The sequence below is a fragment of the Rhopalosiphum padi genome, chromosome 3, assembly GCF_020882245.1.
Source record: "Rhopalosiphum padi isolate XX-2018 chromosome 3, ASM2088224v1, whole genome shotgun sequence".
Classification (NCBI taxonomy): domain Eukaryota; kingdom Metazoa; phylum Arthropoda; class Insecta; order Hemiptera; family Aphididae; genus Rhopalosiphum; species Rhopalosiphum padi.
The window spans coordinates 79,552,113-79,572,046 of NC_083599.1; the positions used below are offsets into that span (position 1 = coordinate 79,552,113).

At 30.8% G+C, this 19,934-nt stretch overlaps 1 protein-coding gene across 1 annotated transcript; it reads right to left on the reverse strand.

Annotated features, from left to right (window-relative positions):
* Positions 1-6,823: 6,823 nt before the first annotated feature.
* On the reverse strand, positions 6,824-9,354 carry LOC132925997 (uncharacterized). Its single transcript, XM_060990349.1, has 5 exons — positions 9,255-9,354; positions 9,007-9,099; positions 7,670-7,993; positions 7,337-7,565; positions 6,824-7,166 (listed from the first exon to the last, which is right to left on the reverse strand). Exons 1-5 carry the CDS (start codon positions 9,352-9,354, stop codon positions 6,824-6,826), a joined length of 1,089 nt encoding a protein of 362 aa, XP_060846332.1.
* Positions 9,355-19,934: the final 10,580 nt, after the last annotated feature.

Here is a 19,934-nt window from a genome sequence, read left to right on the forward strand (position 1 = left end):
ATTCTTGACAGTTCATATTGTAATTTAATTTGACGCAGAGTTCTGATTTAACCATTTCCACTGACAGACGATTTCTTTCGTCGGACCATAAATTTCCCATCAATGAAAATACTAGTTCAACAAAAGCATTACTTATGGGAATTGAAAATATTTTTCCAATAATTTTTGGAAGTTCAGTGAAATTGTTTTTTTTGAACAACTCTACCCACATTAAGTCTGAAGATAAGTTCATTTTTGAAAGCTCTGCCCAAACTCCTTGCACATTTGTTACTTCGTCGTAAAGTCGGTCTTCTTCAATATTGTTTAATCCTAACAGATTCACAGATTTTATTGCATCATCATACTCAATTGTTTTGTTTTTTAAATTAAAGTTTGAAAACATCTTAAAAATAGAATCGTTGAAGTCGTAATTATTTTTTAAATAATCAATAGTTTTTTTATACACTTCATTAGCTTCTTTTTTAAACATTACTCGCTCATTTTCTTGAAGCAATGAAATACTTCTCGTAACTTTTGCACCATAAAATGAATCATTCAATCGATTTTCAATTTTATCTTTTAGACCTTGCATTACATTGTGTAAGTCAACAGATGTTACAGAATTTGTTTCGAGTATTAATATTGCCTCACTTAGTATATTCATGTAGTGGTGAATAAAGTACAAAAAGCATTCTGGTAATGTTAATTTGCGTAATGTTATTAGACGCATCAATAGCAATAGAAAAATAACTACCATTTTGAAAAGCCGTAATCATTTTCAAGTCTTGAATTGCTAGTTCTATTGAATTAGGACTGAGAATGTTTTTGACTATTGCTTCTGCTTTAGTACGTCCACAGTGAACTTTTTTTGCCATATCAGAATCTCCGTATAGAGAAGTATTCAATTTTATTCCACAGTCCATACTTAAATAGCTATGAAGATGATTGATTGCGTGGTAAATTGTTGCTATTTCAATGATTGCTACCTTAAGTTCATCCGAGCTATTTCGTTTAGTCATAAATGTGGTCATTAATGAATTACGTTGCAAAGTCTGTGTAGTTTTTTTATGGTTTTCACTGTTTAAATGAGTAGTTAGAGCCTTTTCACCGTCCCATTTTACAGTAAAATTAACGTTACAAAATGAACATTTAGCTTTTTTCTCATCTATTTTAACTAACCATTTCTTATACTTTTCGTTAATTAACCATGACTCTTTAAACTTAGTTTCATACTTTTTTACTTTTCTTGGATTATCTTCAAATTCTTCCATGATAATAATAATTAATAAATCTAAAATAAATATCGATGCACGATTACACTGACACAAAAACTAAACGAAGATATTCGGATTCGATCAAACACACTCGACTGTGAGGTTGAAACTGATTCGTAAAATCGTAACCGTAGATTTATAAACCGTAGTTCATAATCTTATTACACTTATTATCGTGTTATTATTTTATTAGTATTTATTAGTAGTATAAATTGAATGTATAAGGCATAATAATAGAAACAAGTCTATATAATATAAGACTATAAATCGTATCTTATCTTATCTTTTGGCGTAAGAAAATCAATGTAGGTACTTGTTACTAATTGACAAACTATAATTATATAAAAATACGTCGTAATGTTATGACGACCCGGAGAATAATTCACTGAACCCGTAGCCCGTAGATTTATATGTAAACCCGGATTATCCGGGTGAAACCCGGAGAGGTGGCAACCCTATTCATTAGCCATAGGAATTATAGTCCTTAATTTGTTGGCTACATCCATGACATTAGCCAATGATTTAGCATTTTCAGTTTGTAGCCTTAATATATTTATCTCACATAATGCGCTATTGAAATCTGTTACACTAGACATATCACAGTTTTTCGGAAATAAGGAAAATGCTTTTTCTACATCTTCTACAGTTATATTTGAACTTATAGGCACTGATAATACTTTAAAAAGTGGTTGAATACAAACCAGACAAGATTTCAAATTTTCTGATGACAAACTGATTAATGTGTCCAGAACTTGAAGAAATTCTTTTCTGTAAAAGTCTTCATAAGTCAAGTTTACATGTGATTGTTGATTTGAATCAATTTTTTTTGGTTTTAATCTTTTTCTATGATGTTGATTAAAATCCCCATCAAAATCAATATCTAGTTTTAGACAAAATGATTTGGCACTGGCTATAAGTTCATTTATCAGTGTACTATTGTTTCTAGTTTCAGTAAGTGATTTAATCGAACTATCAATTAATATCAGTGTGTCTACTATATTTAGATCTTTGGTTTCCAATGTTTCAGTCAATATTTTCATTTGGTACATTATATGGTTCATGAAGTACATATAAATGATAAAATCAATTGATAAACATTTATTTTCAAGTCCTAATGCTTGTACTCTAGTTTTTTTATCAATAGTTGATTTTGTAGATATTTTATGTAAAACTGAAACAATTTCTTCAAAAGACAGCCAAACCGCCCGTAGAGATTCTGCCCTGGCAGTCCATCTGGTCTTAGACAAATTACGAAGCTTCAAAGATCCTTCAATTTTTGATAGAGCTTTATCTAAAGTTATACTTCGTTTAAATATAAAAATGTAAAAAGTATTTAAGAATGTATACATTAAGTAAACCTATTTACTCATTTGTAATTAATTTTAATGATTAATATAATTAAAAGTTTTTGATATTAGTACATTATTAACTTGGGTTTTTTTTAATGTATTTCAATAACAGCTTTAAAACACCTAAAGTGGTAAAATTAAAGTGGCACAAATATCTCATATATATTGTCTTTTGTAAATAATGCAATAAATATAAATTGTATAAAAAGGAATTTGTGTTTTGATGAAATTAAATCAACTAATTGAGTGTTAGAAAAAATCTAACACGCGAGCAATTGCATAAAAGACAACGCGCGAGTGATCCTGGGTTAAGAACCATAACGTTTAATATGTAACACAACTGTTAATGTCTCACCAAAATTTTGGATTTGATTAAAACCCTGATCAACTACTAATTGTACAGTTATTGAATCAATATTTATTTTATTTTATTTATAATTTATTAAATTTGGCGGTGATTGAACAACTTTTGTCCCAGTCTTTTCACTCGGAAAAAAATCGTAAATCGTATGACTTCGAAGGTGATTGTTGAATAATCCTTGAGCTATATTACACATCACTTTTATAGAATTAATTGTGTTTAAATTTACAGCTTTTTCCGATCGATGAGTTACATACTCCGGAGGATAGTCTCGTTTTTCAAATCCTAATATAGGTGCTATCCCATTAATCATATTAAACATAATTATACCATTAAATTTTATGTATGATCTAAAATCATTATGGTCAACTGAAATATCGAATGTTATTTTTGTACCATTTTCTTCATTGTAAGAATTTATTTGCTTCTTAATTTGACGGTCAATATCTGCAATTTCGTAACATCCCGTTTTTAATGCAATATAACATATATTTTCATTATTATTATTATTATAATCATCTATTACTTGTATCGCAAATTTGTTATTAGAAGAATTTATGTTAGGAAACGAATTGAACGTTTGTAAACATAACAAAGCTATTTCAGAGTCTTCGTACACGTTTAGAGACGGGAAATAATTTGAAGATAGTGTGGTTTCATTCCCAGTTAAACTTAATGTGATTGATTCATACATATTTATTTCTAGAAAACCTTTAAATTTAAATTAATTTTGAGATCCGTGAAGTTTATATATAGAACAACTGTTAATATCTCGTTGAAATTATCAATCGGTTTATTGTTCTGATCAACTAATTGAATAGTTATTGAATCGATATTTATTTTGTTGAGTTTATAATATATAAGGTTTAGTGGTGATTGAGTCACTTTTGTTCCTGTTCTACCGGTCGGAAAAAACCCATAAATTGAATGACTTTGAAGATGATTGTTGAATGAACTTTGTGAAACATTACACAATACTTTTATACAATTAATTGTGTTCAAATTTACAGCTTTTTCTGATCGGTGAAGATCATTGCGTGAAAAATATTTATTTTTTTCAAACCCTAATACAGAGCCTATACTGTTTGGAATATCAAAATATAGCCTTCCATCACATCTTATATGTGTTTTAAAATCTATATGATCCATAATCATACTGAATGATAAATATGTTCTGTTTAGTTTATTAAAGGTTAATAACTCTTTAGCAATTGTATTGCCAATATCATCAATGTTATAATATCCTTCTTCAAATTCATATACAAATTTCGCATCTTCAATAAACCTATTATCTGTGTCTCCGATAACTTCTATTTCCAATCTGTTATTAGTTGAATTTATGTTCGGAAATGAATTAAACGTTTGTAAACATATCAAAGCTATTTCCGAGTCCTCGTTGACGTTTAGAGATGGAAAATAATTTGCAGATAATGTAGTATCATTACCTGTCAAACTTAATGTGATTGATTCATACATTGTAAAAAATCAAGACATAAATGTCCGCAATTAAATGCGTTATAATCTTGATAATTTGAATAGTTATATATAATTTTGTTTCCCTTAAAGTATTTTTGTAATTCAATTGGTGGAGGTAAATCACCGAAGCTATTAAAATAAATAACTTTATCTTTATTTTTATAAAACGCTCCCCAATAACTTCCATCACCTGGAGATACGTCCAAGTTTAATATACCACATTCAATCTGATGAGGTTTTTTAGACAAGTCATCTCGTGAAAAGACGCCACGGAAATGACTGATATTAAACTTTGTAACATATTTTATAATATCTCTAGATGTAAGTGGTCTGTTAGGTAACGTTTTCATCAGTTTTTTTTCTCGATCCTTTATTTTTTAATCCGTTACATTTTTTTCTTTTTGAATTTTGGATTGCATTGTATACACTAGCACTTCCAGACATTAAACTACCAAGTGCTGATAATCCTGCGAAAATAGGTATTAAGGGAATTGCACCCGGTGCTAAAATCAGTCATTTACCTCTATAATTTTTCTTAACCTTTCTTTTTTTTATCGCAGCTCGTGTCCCATTTTTTATTTTATTTACACGTCCCCGTTTACCTTTACAGCCCATACCTATTTTTCTTTTAGCTTTCATTGTGTTAGCTACTGCGTACGCTACAATTTTCCCTTTTCTAGGTGTATCTTTTGCTTTAAATCTTTCCCAAGCACGGAGTTCTAACACCTTATCAGCGTTATGTCTATCTTCTAAATTTTTGCTAGTTTCATACACAATATCGTGATCACGACATGCAGTATCCAATGGGTTTATTCCTTTATCGCCACGATCTAACCTCTTTTTTAATTTCGTACCAGGTCCACAATACTGATATTTTGGAACATAGGCTTCAAACGGGAGACTTTTTATAAGGAAATTTACGAAACCTTTGCCAGTCTTATCTGATTCCCATTTACGTGTTGAACGCATCATCTGTAACTGATTATAATTTAAAAATTCTAGAGTCATTATAAGAAAATTGATTTGATTGTACAGAAAGATAAATTAGATATTTTAAACGTAGATGCTCAAATAATAAAGAAACCACCAAGACACGGACTATTATTACCCGATACTATACGTGCTATTTATAGTTGGTCCTAGTGGTTCAGGTAAAACAAATATAATGTATAACCTAATCACACATGAAAACGGATTAAGATTTGAGAATATCAATTTATACTCTAAAACTTCTAATCAAGAAAAATATGTTTTACTAAAAAAACTAATAGATGATATAAAAGGTGCCAATTTTTTCATTTTTTCAAGTGCTGATAAAGTTATAAAACCAAACTTAACTAAGAAAAATTCTATAATAATTTTAGATGACGTAATTTGTGATCCACAATCTGTAATTAGAGAATTCTTCTCAATGTGTAGACATTCAGGTGCTAGTTCTGTATTTTATTTAGCACAAACATATTCTAAAATACCAAAACAGTTAGTAAGAGATAACTCAAACTTTTTAATAATACTTAAACAAGATGATACGAATTTACGCCATATATTCAATGACCATTCATCAGCAGATATGGATTTCTCTGAATTTCGGAAAATTTCTCATCTATGTTGGAATCATAATGATTATGGATTTATGGTTATCGATAAAACACGTGAAATGAATGAAGGTAGATATAGATGTGGTTTCCATTCTTTCATTAAAATAAAATAATAATATAAATACAGTTGTAATAGTATTAACATCTGCATAGTATTATCTAAAGTCGGACGAAACAGTTATATCAAGTTTATTATTTGTGATGAATAAAGACAAAGTTTTGTTAGAAAATGTGGTAACATCAAAAAAAAATATCAAACGTAAAATAATGGATATGAAGCGTGGTATTGTATATTCTGATAACTATTTTCGTGATACATTTAAACCTTTACTGGAACCATTGAGTACACTGTCAGAAAAAAACACTTCACATATTTCCGACACTATCAAAAAAGAAGAAACCGTGTACGCTAGTGATGAAGATAGCGATAGTGTACTAAATGTTGTGTACAATATTATGTTGTGATAGGAATTGTAAAATGAGCATAAAAAACAATATTCAAAAACAAATTTATACATAAAAAAAAAAAATAAAAATATCAACATTTTTAAGATACTTATAAATTATTTAATGAAATTAAAAAATAGATTGCACTGCTTAAATTATAAAATATATTATTTAAAAAATATAAAATATATTTAAAAAACAAAGTGAATAAAAATAACATTACTATAGTAACACTTATAAATTATTTAATAAAATTTAAAAATAAATTGCACTCTTCAAGTTATAAAACGTAATTAGGAACTACTTGTTTTACCTAATTAGGAACAAAAAAATGTTTTGTTATTTAGTATGAAAATCTTTAAAACAATTTCTGTTGACACCGCAACAAAAATACTTATCACATTTAGTACAAGTGCATTGTGTTAGTTTTCCACATTTTTCATACTTGCACCGTTGCCTTGATTCTTTATATTCTGGCCAATGATGTAAACCATCTCTTCTGATATCTTCAGGTGTTATTGAATGAGTATGTTGTTTAGGTATTTTTATCTGTTCTCTTTCTTCATTAGATGGTCTGTCTCTTTTTGGAGTAGATACAGACGTTGTTAATGAAAATGCAACTTCTGTACGAAAATCAAATAAACTTAATTTTGGTACTCTACCATTTTCATTTTCCACTCGTCTATAGAGTAACCATGCATTAACGATTGATATATCAATGTGGTGATACCAGACCCTCATGTACCACTTTTTTGTCCGTATTTTAATTTTATAACGCCCAATCAAAGAATCAAGGAGATCAACACCTCCCATATGGCGGTTGTATTCTTTAATTATTGAAGGGCACTTTACTTCCATATTTCTTTTGGATTTTTATCAAATCGATTGATGGACATTTCAGGTAATATGCCACAATAAGATGAAAGAAGTGTCACCAGTTTATTATCTTTCCATATGACTGAAGTTATTGGAACGTTGTTAAATACAGTTAAATATTCGTATGAAGTTCCACTAGGTTCTTTAAGCATTATTTTTTCAGATGGAATCTTACAATTGGGAATTCGGTTTCTACGAACAGTCCCTAGTGTTAAAACACCTTTTTTGCCATGTATTGTACAAGTGGTATGGTAGTGTAGTAATTATCAAAGTAGAGTCTGTGGTTTTTGTTTTCCGGAATTATTCTACTGAGTCTTACAACAACATTGGCACTAGCCATCAAATCAGGTTCAGTGTTAAGTCTAAATTTCTCAAAATTTTCTTGACTAGTGTATAATTCAAAGTTGTATGCATATCCTTTACTACTACATAAAACAAAAAACTTATATCCCCACTTATGTGGTTTTAAAGGTAAATATTGCTTTAAATAGCTGCGTGCTTTTGTGGCACACAGTTGCTCATCTATAGCTAAATCTCTTTCAAGAGGAATGCTAGAAAACTGTTTATTTAAATGATCAAATATAGGTCTGAGCTTATGACATCTATCGTGGTCCTCATGATTTCTTGGGAGAGCTGTATCATTATCATTAAAATGAGTAATGCTAAACGTTTCTGCCCCATGGTACACTTTATAGGAGGATATCCGACTCTAGAGCTCCAATACTTCCTAACATTAGCAATTTGAACAATAGATGTAAATATTGTTATTCCAATATACTGTTTTAACTCATTTGTAGTAAAAGTTATGGGTTTGTTAATATTTTTTTGAACTGAATATTTAATTGATTCAGATTTTATATGTGAATATAGGTCGTCGTTAAAAAAATATGAAAAAAAGTCAATTGGTGTTTTCAATTTTGATATTTCAGTAGGAAGTGGAATAGGTTCAAAGTTTAAAAACTGGGAATCAGGACAAAAATTGGCTTCTCTCCATTCTAGTTTTGATAATTCGGATTTCAAATATTTTTGACTATTTATTTGTCTATTTTTTTCCTGGCTTTGAGTAGTACGACTATTTATAAAAAAACTTCTATCATTATTCACATTATGTATTACATCATCATCATTATTCATATCAGATATTAGATTATCATCAATATTAACATCAAGTATATATATTTATTTTTTATTATGTAATTACTGCTATTGCATAGAATGTTTTTTTAATATTTTAAAATTAATAATAAATAGATTTATGTTTATTTATTTAGTAAACTTAATGATTCATTACAATCATTCTTCTTAACAGATCTAAATGAGGGTAGGTACTGTACTACTGTTTAGTGTTTAAATGTCTATTAAAATATTCAAAGATGCAAAAAATATTATTATTATATGCAACCCAGCATAAATATACTTATAATATTAGCAACTATTATGTAACTTATAAAATCCATATAACATGGTTATAGTTAATAATACCTACATTGCAAAACTACCAACTACATAATTCTAAAACTTATTTTAGTAAATTTTAAATATGTAGTATTTTTATTAATATATTATAATATTATATAGTAGGTATACTTTTATAGATACTAAATATTAGTATAAATATATCAAAAAATATTATTTATTATATTTACCAGCATCTTCAATTTGTAATTTACAAGAATCTGTTGAGAATAATGGTTTTTTGTTTGACACTTTCTCAGTCACAATTTCATAAGCACAACTGCCTGATAAATCATAAATATGAAATATATTAGATTATTAATTCTTTGTAAAATAAAAATTGCTATAGTTTTGATTTTACTGTCGTAAAGGTATCAAATATTTAAATATACAAGATGGTAATTTTAAATTATTTAAGTTAATAGTAATAGGTACTTACCAGATGGAGTAGAACATATATTTTCAATAGCATCAAATTTAGTTGTACAATTTTTTTTAGCACTTGCTGTACTAGCATTGCTAATTAAAAAACGTTTCATTGCATTAACAAATAATTAACAGTTCACATATGACATATGACACGGTCAGACTGTTAGCATTCATGGGTCAATACAAATAATCAAATTGCAAAATATATTCCATTAGGTACTTCTTAGTTCTTAGTAACTAAACTGTTTAGTTTTTAATTCATCATTGTTTATACCTAATCATTAATTAATATCTGATATCAGTTCTTCAACCATCAAGCATGAAGCATATTAAAATACGTTAGTTCATCTTTGTTTAATAAAATTATATTTAATGGATAAGATAACAACTGAATCGCTGACAGTCTACAAATAACAGTCGGGTACGCACTGACTATTTATAGGCTTATAACTTCGGCTAGTCTATTATTGTTTATAAAACAGGTATCAAGACCATACGAGGGACGTCCAGAAAGTAAGGTTACAAGGGCTGTGTAGAATGAAGGGAATTTTGTTTTTCAAAGTTGTCACCACTATCATGTAGAGAATTTTCTAACTATCAAAACAAATATTCAAACGCCTCAGTCCGTTACGAAATGTCGTCACAGCAGCCAAACGCGTCAAACAGTTCGTCCTCCAATCGCTCCACCTACCGTAGGTGTGAGATACGCTCTGTTATTCGATTCCTTACTTTGCGTAACGAATCCGCGGTCAGTATTCATCGCCAGCTTGTGGAAACCTATGGATCCGAGGTTATGACACGTCAGCATGTTACCAAGTGGGTTAGATTATTTAAAGAAGGCCGTACTGACACTCCCGACGAAGAAAGGTGTGGAAGACCATCCGTCATTTCAAATGAGCTTCTGCAGCAGGTTGAAGAAAAAGTTCGCGATGATCGTCGTGGACCGGAAAGGGTTATTATTGGTCGATTTTATGCCTAAAGGAACCACCATAAATGCAGCTGCATACTGTGAGACACTCAAAAAGTTGAAAAAAAAAATCAAGGACAAAAGGAGAGGAATGCTGACTCGTGGTGTGTCACTCCTTCATGACAACGCGAGACCGCATACCGCCCATCTCACTCAGGACCTGCTTGTTTCATTTGGGTGGGATATTGTGACTCACCCACCCTACTCCCCGGACCTGGCACCATCATCATCTTTTCAATAAATTGAAGGAGTTTTTAGGTGGACAACGATTTTCAAATGACGAGGAGGTCCAGGATGCTGTCGAAAATTGGCTTCGGGAGGTGGAGCGGAAGGTATACGACGAGGGTATACAAAAACTGGTCCCTAGGCTTCAAAAATGTATTGATCTTAATGGCGATTATGTAGAGAAATAATGACATGTTTTGACACTTATTTTGTAAATTTCATTTAAATATATCCATTTTTCAATTTTTAACATATGTTGTAACCTTACTTTCTGGACGTCCCTCGTATTATAATATATTTTTTTCAGATTAAGTTATATCCTCGGTTCCGCGAATATAAAAATTTAATTATTACAATAATAATTGTATTACCTAGTAGTAATCACAATTGATTTTTCTCAATGTGCATAATCACATTTTTGATAATTGGTTATTTGATAATTTGAAGGGGGGCCGGCCGGCCCTGGGCCAGAGTATATTTAGGGTGGGCCCGGCCCACCCAGGCCCCCCCTGGCTACGTGCCTGTTGACGTACAACCGCAATATCCATCACTGATAAACCGGTACTCGTCGTTAAATAGATTATTGCGCGTCGTAGCGTATTGTTTACGTTTCTATTATAACATATCGCACACAAATATAAAACGCGACGGTGTACTGAGTACGGACGAAATTAACGACGCACGGTTATCGATAATAAAGTGTATACAAAAGGAGGCATTTTCGCATGAAATCAAAGATTTGATTAATTTAAATAAAATAGCTGTATCCAGCAAATTATTTCGATTATGTCCATTTTTAGACGAAGATAAAATTATACGGGTTGGTGGACGATTAAATAATGCCGCTACGTTAGACGTCGATAAGCGCCATCCAATAGTACTATCAGCGGATTGTCATTTTACTCAATTATTATTTAAGTACGAGCACGAGCGATGCATGCACGGAGGTCCGCAAGCGACATTATGTTCACTGCGATCGAAATACTGGCCGTTAAACGGACGAAATATCGCCAGAAGTATAACACATAAATGTGTAACCTGTTTTCGTTATAAACCTGTAGTCGTGCAGGCGATTATGGGTAACCTACCGGCGGAACGAGTAGAACCGACGCGCGCGTTTTTAAGCTGTGGTATTGATTTCGCCGGTCCCTTTATGATCAAAACAAGTATGCGTCGCAATACTCCGTTAGTAAAAGGTTACGTATGTATTTTTGTTTGCTTTTCGACAAAGGCAGTACACATTGAATTAGTCGGAGACCTGAGCACAACAGCGTTTATTAACGCATTAAATCGATTTTTTGATCAACGAGGGAGAAGCGTAACTATTTTTACCGACAACGCGACCAACTTTGTCGGAGCGAATCGTAAAATGAAAGAATGGAGCGATCTATTTTATTCAGAACAACACAAAAAAAAAGTGCAAGAAGCTTTAACAGACGTTGGCGTTCAATGGCGTTTCATTCCCCCGCGATCACTGCATTATGGGAAGCAGCGGTCAAGTCCATGAAGCATTTATTACAAAAGACTGTAGGCAATGCTAACTTGCATTTTGAAGAACTTAATACTGTGCTTACGCGCGCCGAAGCCTGTCTTAATTCCCGACCTATTACTCCTATGTCATCTGACCCAAATGACACGTCCGTTTTGACCCCAGGTCATTTCCTTATAGGTGATTCACTTTTATCAATACCTGAACCGGACTTGTCAAATATACCGACGAGCCACTTGATACGATGGCGCCGGGTTGCTCAATACTCACAAATTGTTTGGAAAAAATGAAGCCGTGAGTATTTGAATCAGCTCCAAGATGAGAAAGAGGTGGGCAGGTGCTAAGGTACCTAAACTGGAAATGGATACAGTGGTATTATTGCGAGAAGACAACATCCCCCCTTTGAGATGGCGTCTAGGACGAGTTACTAAAATTGATACTGGTGGTGATGGAGAGGTGCAAGTTGCTGAAGTCCGAACTTCGACGGGACATGTCACGCGTGCTGTTCGGCAATTGTGTCCTTTACCCTTTGAGGGAAATAACGTTGATTAAACCATTATAAATGTATTCTTATTTTTTTTATTTTTTTTCTACTTCATTGTTTTGTTAAAACGGCATATCATATTATTATTAATGATTTGCAAAATGTATTTATATTTATTGTAAAATTGTAATGTTTGTTATTTTTTTTTTTTTTTTTTTTGAATAACTGCGTATTTTACAAACGTAGAATTTATTTAAGGTTTATTTTGATGTAGTATTTTATATTTTTCTATGAGTTGAAATGAATGTTTCAAGGCGGGCGGTATGTTGCGGTTTAATGTGCGGTTTCCGCGATAGCTATAATAGTTTTGATAATGTCGCGGCGATAGTCCGCTTAGGGAGTCGATCTATCGTCGGATAGTCAGTGTTCAACGTTTGCTCTGCACGGAAAGCGTACTAATACCTAGTGCGCAACGCGTCTTCCGTGTAATGTGTAATTATTATATTATATTTATCATTTATTTATACACGTAAAATAAAGGAATACAGTCCACATATTTAAGTAAACGTACTCTCGTTTTTTTTTTTATTATTTATTAATACTTGCTCACCACGTCCCAACAAGGTAATTAACTTTAAATAATATTTTAAAATAACGTTATATTAAGTTGATTACCTAATATTATTATAATCTTATTGTAATATAAGAAATTTAATGTTATAAACAAAAAAATTAAGATTATTAGATTTAAAGTTTAACATTATTATTATTACTTTTTTCAGCTCAGGATAATGTTATTATATTTAGTTTTAAAGTGTTAGTTTAGACTCTATCATTTATTTCTCGTAAATGATACCTATAATATAATGATGTAGAATCTATTTGTGGGACAAATATAATATTATACTATATTTACTATTTATATATTATATATTATATATGACGTAATATACTCATCTAAGTCTATAATATATGTACTAGCTAGCTAATATTATATTACCATGTATTATATAATAATACCCACTAACACAACTCATCCGTTGGATATAATATATAATTATATTTATTATATATATAGACATCTCCAATATATCAATTTTATGTAAATTTGTGACATTATGTAGGTATAGATGATAATATCCATATCTTTTATATGTATTCATAGAAAATAACTGGTAAGAAGACACATGGGTGCCCGGAGGGGGGGGGGCAAGACGGGGCATCTGCCCCCCCCCCTGGAATTCAAATAGAATGTTGAACATTTTAACTTTTATTTTGATTTATAAACATTTCATCGATATTTTTACTTTAGTGTGTGGGGTTGATGATTGTAATAACAATATACTTTAAGATGTACAAAATAACGCATATTAGTGTATCACATTAAATACGTTTAAATTCTGGGAATTTATATTAATCGCCTAGTGCAGCGTTTCTCAAACTGTGGGTCGCGAACCACTTGTGACGACTGACGCACATATACGCACACAACGTAGAGATAGGTAACGAGTTAGATAACTGAGATAACTAAAAATAAACCGAATGTACAATATCACATTGGGAATTATAATAATTGTGAAATTAAATCAGTAGTCATTTTATCAACGTCTACGGTGAAACACGGACCACGTTAAATTACGTACGTACTGTATTTAGTATATTTAATATTTTGTTTTATTGTTTATACTGTTATGGGCATCAGAAATTTTTTTAAAAAACCCAAACTGTGTGATTCTCTTAGTGAAGCCTCTACTGGCTCTAATTCAATTGAAATAAATAATACAGTCAATATAGAGTCGTCGGAATCGCGTGTAGTTGAAAGTGCTTCGGTTACCATGAATACAAAAAATAACGACGGTCATGTCATCTTAACCAATGAAAAAGATATTGGAAATTATTTGAACGTCGAAAATATTGACGATTGTTTAAAACATGAACTTTTACGTAATCCTTGGGTACCGAATACTACTTATGACTTTAAGAGTGATTTAAAATTAGGAAGAACTCGAGCATTTAGACATCAATGGTTGCACGAAAACGGTTCATGGTTGACATATTCAGCTCTTGAGGGTGTGAAAGGAGCTTTTTGTAGAATATGTGTGTTGTTCAAGCCATCAATTCATAGAGGCGTACAAGGTGGATTTATAGTAAAACCGTTTACCAAGTATAAGGATTTTCATGCATCTTCTAAAATACACTTGTCTTCAAATTGGCACACTGAATCAATGTCAAGAGCGAAAGATTTTATGGATGTTATGAAAGGTAAAAAAATTAGTGTTATTGAACAAGTAAATTCTGGATTGCATAAAGAAATAGAAACTAACAGGCTAAAATTAAAACCTATTATATCAACATTTTGTTTTGTGGAACTCACGACCTTCCCTTACGAGGGAAAAAATCAGATTCTGGTGTTTTTCACGATCTTTTGAATTTTCGTATTGAATCTGGCGATGAGATATTGAAAGATCATTTTTTAACTAACGTGGGAAATGCTAAATATTCGTCCCATAGAACTCAAAATGAATTAATCACATTATGTGGAAAGATTTTAAAAGAAGAAATAGTGTGCGAAGCTAATGCCGCGAATGCGTTTTCCATCATTTCTGACGAATCGTCAGATATTTCTGGTGTTGAGCAGCTAACAATTGTAATTAGATTTTTAGACAAGCAGTCAAGTCCTATAAAGATTCGAGAAGAATTCCTTGGCTTTTTACTATTAGATAAATTAGACGCAGAATCAGTTGCTACTAAAATTTTATCATTTATGGAAGACAGTGGCCTTAATTTAAGTAAACTTTATGGACAAGGTTATGATGGTTGTGCTACAATGGCTGGCAAAGTAGGCAGCGTTGCTAAATTAATTCGTAACCGATATAATAAAGCTTTATATTTCCATTGTGCTAGTCACCGATTAAATTTAGTAATTAACGATCTAAACAAAATTATGGTTATTCGTAATACTATTGGCACAATAAAAGAAATTATTAAATTTTATCGCAAAAGTACACTTCGAAGAAATCTTATACCCAATATACCACTTTTTTGCGAAACACGCTGGTCTTCAAAGTATAAGAGTATTAGGCTGTTTTCTAAAAATTTTATTGCCATAATTCAAAGCCTTCAATCTTTGTCTATTAATGTATTATAAATTCGAATACATGACAACGTGCACTTAATCTATACTCCTCAATCTCGAATTTTACATTTATTATTAGTATGAAAATAATTGCTAAATACAAAAAAACCGGTTACAAATATTTTACAAGGTGTATCAATGGAGCTTTATAAAGTTCGGGAACATGTGGAGGAATTGTTAAAAATGTTAGAAGACAATAGAACAAATGCAAATGAAATCAGGTGCGTTACATTAGCACCACTATATTCGAAAATCATAAAATAAATTCTACCAACGATTGTTATTCCATTTGTACACATTTGTAATCTAAATTTAAACATTTGTACACTCCCCCAAACCTTTCAAAATCGTCATTTTCTCCGGCGGTGCTGGCGTAACGTTAAACTATAGCGCACTCATTTTGCCAAATATTAAAAAATATCAATTTTAAATGATACAGAATTATGTACTTTTTTTATACAATTCTGTAGAAGTAAAAAAAAATGTAGTACAACCCCCACCGTCAATCCCGACCAAAACCGTTTTTCCTATGCGCGTATTGCAGTATGTAAATAGGTACGACGCGTAACTCGATTGTAAAATGTTCATCATTTTAATTACCAATACGCTGGCAACCGCAAGTTTGAAATTCAACTCATAAATAAAATCAGTAAAATATATTATACAAATTGTACAAATTTTTGATCACAATTCTAAAATTATATCATCAGAATTAAAAGATGATGAAATTGTTGTTATTTCGTACCGTTTGAATAAAATAAAAAAACAAATTAAAGCTAAAACGGTAAGGTGTTGTTGTGTATATCCTCCGAATATGAAGAGATCACAAGGAGGGTAATATTTCATGTTTATTTTTTTAACTTTGAGCCCGTTCAATTAATATTGCTTGAGAATAATTACGTTTGATTAACTGGTAAGTGAACTTTTACTAAATATATTTTTATATTACGTACCTATATACAAAATATGTTTTTTTAAGATTTTGGTTTAAATAAACGATTACTCCGCTTTTTTTTTGAAATACATATTTATTTATAGTTAAATGAAGATATTTTAATAACTTAATTTATGTAAAATCATTTATTATATGTTCATTGTTTAATTAGTTATCACTTACCGGGACCTTACTTAAAAAGAAAACACTTTTTTGTGTATAGCCATTTCACCTGAAGAATGGCTATCTTGAATATTTCATTAAATAAAAAATAAAAATAATATGTAATAAAAATTATATTTTACAGATTTCATTCTCGACTATATAATATAATATAATTACATTAAAGTATTGAGTATTTCATCAAATCAAATCAACCTACATTAGTACTTTGTTAATATACCATACTCTGTAGTTTGTATTGAATAAAATACAAGTATTATATATTTTCACTATCATCATTAAAACATTTAGGAAACTATAGGACATAACAAGAAATTAATTCCCAAGTTCTGAGGTCCATATGTAGATGTAGTACGTAAAGTTTTAGATCATGACAGATACGTTATTGGCGATATAGATGGGTTTCAGGTAACACAACGCCCGTTTGAAACTATTGTTGGTCCCGATAGGATGAAAATGTGGATTAAGGTCTAATTTTTTTTTCTCTCTCTTTATCTATTTTCCAAAAAATAATATTATAATATACATGCTTAATTGCTTTTACATAAAGGATGCGCAGATAACACGTTTTCTTTCACCGTTTCAATTATTATTATTATTTTTTTTTTTATTATTATTATTATTATTTTATATCATATTGTTTGTATTATATTTTATATCAAATCACTTAAAATATGTTTTATTGGATATTGTCATAATTACTACAAATCTTGTTCGAGACGAACAAAATGTCAGGATTGGCCGAACTGTAGTGTTTTTAAATATTATTATTATTATGTTTTTTATTATTTTATGTTATCGCCGTGCGTCTTGCAGACCGCGGCGACTTTATAATTTGATCTATTTTTATATTTTATTATTTTACATACGTTGTCGGCGTGCGTCGGCCGACAATTCGGACCGACCACGACGACAAGTGACAAAGGAATAATATATGTTTTATGTACGTCTGATATCGTAGTCTGTCTGCACTCTGCACCCATACGCCAAGTTGGGCCGGGCGCGCAGAATGTTTTTTAATAAAGACTATTAAATATTATTATTTTATTATTTAATTAATGAAGGTGACCACTTTCCCATCACTACAAATACACTAAGCTGGTAATATTAATTTCACCTAAATCTTGAATATTTCATTAAATAAAAAATAAAAATAATATGTAATAAAAATTATATTTTACAAATTTTATTCTCGACTATATAATATTGTATATTATCAATTTAGAGCCTTAACTATCACTACAACCTGAGTGGTTCTATCTTGCGTAAAATAGTATTTGCTGTGTTTTACATTAGTAAGATGGAGACAACACATTCGAGTTTGATGCTCTCTTAATATACTTTACTTAGAGTATACTTCGTTATGTTTAGTTAATAGCTATTCAGCAATATAAATTCTGTTTGTTTCATTAACCCATACGTCTTTATGTGCAGATTTTAAAAGGATAATATATGCACACATTTTTTATTGGTCGTCGTCGTCTTATCTGCGTTTTTATTTTTTCACCTCACATTCAATATTTACAAATTTTCATGGCTTATTGCATTTGACGAACACACAGGGAAAACCCAGATCACGGCTTCTGCGGCATCTCGGGCGATGACGGATTATACAGCTGTAGTGTGTAGACTGAATATTTTATCTATAAACAGTTGTTATTAGCTAAATATATTTAAATATTTTTTATTATACTGATACTATATGTTTATAATTTAACTATAATTGGACTGAGAAAGTCTTGTCATTTTACCGTCACATCTTGTACTGTGTGGTTAATTGTTATTGTGTGCAGCTTATGCGTTATTGTTGTTTTACAAAATCGAAATAATTAATTAATACCTAGTGTATTATTACACCTATCAGTGTGTTTTAAATAATACTATTAAGGTAAGTAAAAATTACTTTTAATTACTTTAGTTTTCACTAAAATGCTTTATGAAATCGCTAATTCTAATAAAATTTAACAGCGATATCAATGCAATCCAAATTAAATGTAATTTGCTTTAATTCAAATATATTTTCTAATATATACATTTATATACTCTCAAACATAGATCAAGATGGGAAGAAAACCGAAGGTAGAACTTTCTATAATTAACAAGGAGATTGTTGCGTAGAGATATCTATATTGCCAAATGTTATCATTATGTATATTATATTATATCGGTTTATTGTTATATCCGTATATCGATATTGTTATCGGCCTGGCCGGTCTGGGGTACCGACGGGTTTTTCGATTTTTATTATAATATGGTCAGTCAGCGAAAGACATTATAAGTCGTAAAAGTGTCGACTCCGCTCTTAGAATTAAAGGCGTTAAATAAACCTAAATTACTTATTATTTCATAACAACAAAATTCATTATTTATTTTATTCTATACATTCATACAGTCCACTAATACTAATCCTATAACCGGTGTAATTTTATCACGGCAACATTTGGTCCATTCAAACCGGATTTGAACGAGTAATTGTAAAAAAAGTGCGTTTTATTTTGTTGTTTTTAAGTTTAGTAGATTCAGCGTATCGACATATCGTAATGAATCTAGCGTGTCGTCTATAATCCGGGAAAGTGCGTCTATGGTTAATTAACATCCCGTCGATTGACTTCGTTTATCGCTATAAAGTTTATACGAGTACTGTTATTGCTGTGCAGAAAGTCCATTGTACAAGGTCAGTAAACCAGCCCACCATCAAATAAAAATCAAAACGCCAAGTGTCAAGGTAAGAGAGTCACGTTTCATAAATTTTTTTTAGTTCCTTTTCCTATTTCGTATCGTAGTACCGTCACCCGATTAGGATGGGAGAACCCGATATAAATACACTAATTGCGCGAAAATAAAGGCTATAGTAACTCTGTTTCAAAACTATCTAAAATCACCCGATTGCGACATAAAACAAATACCACCACGTCAGCTCAAAATAGAAGAAGCTTGGCAAAATTTCGAGTTAGTGCAAACAGCGATTGAAGAATTAGAGAATAATACTAGCACAACAGATCATTCACAATATAGAATTGATTTTGAAAATTTATTTTTTGAGACGGTTGCGGAGGCCGAACAAAAAATTAGTTCTATTAGGGCAAACCAAAACGAAACATCATTCCGTAACTCGAACAACGGAGAGAGCATTAATTCGACATCGTCGATCATAAAATTAGCAGCGTTAAATATACCAGTATTTAATGGTAGTTATAATGATTGATTGGGTATCGTTTAAAGACATTTTTACTGCATTAATCCACACAAATAGTAATTTAACACCAATTCAA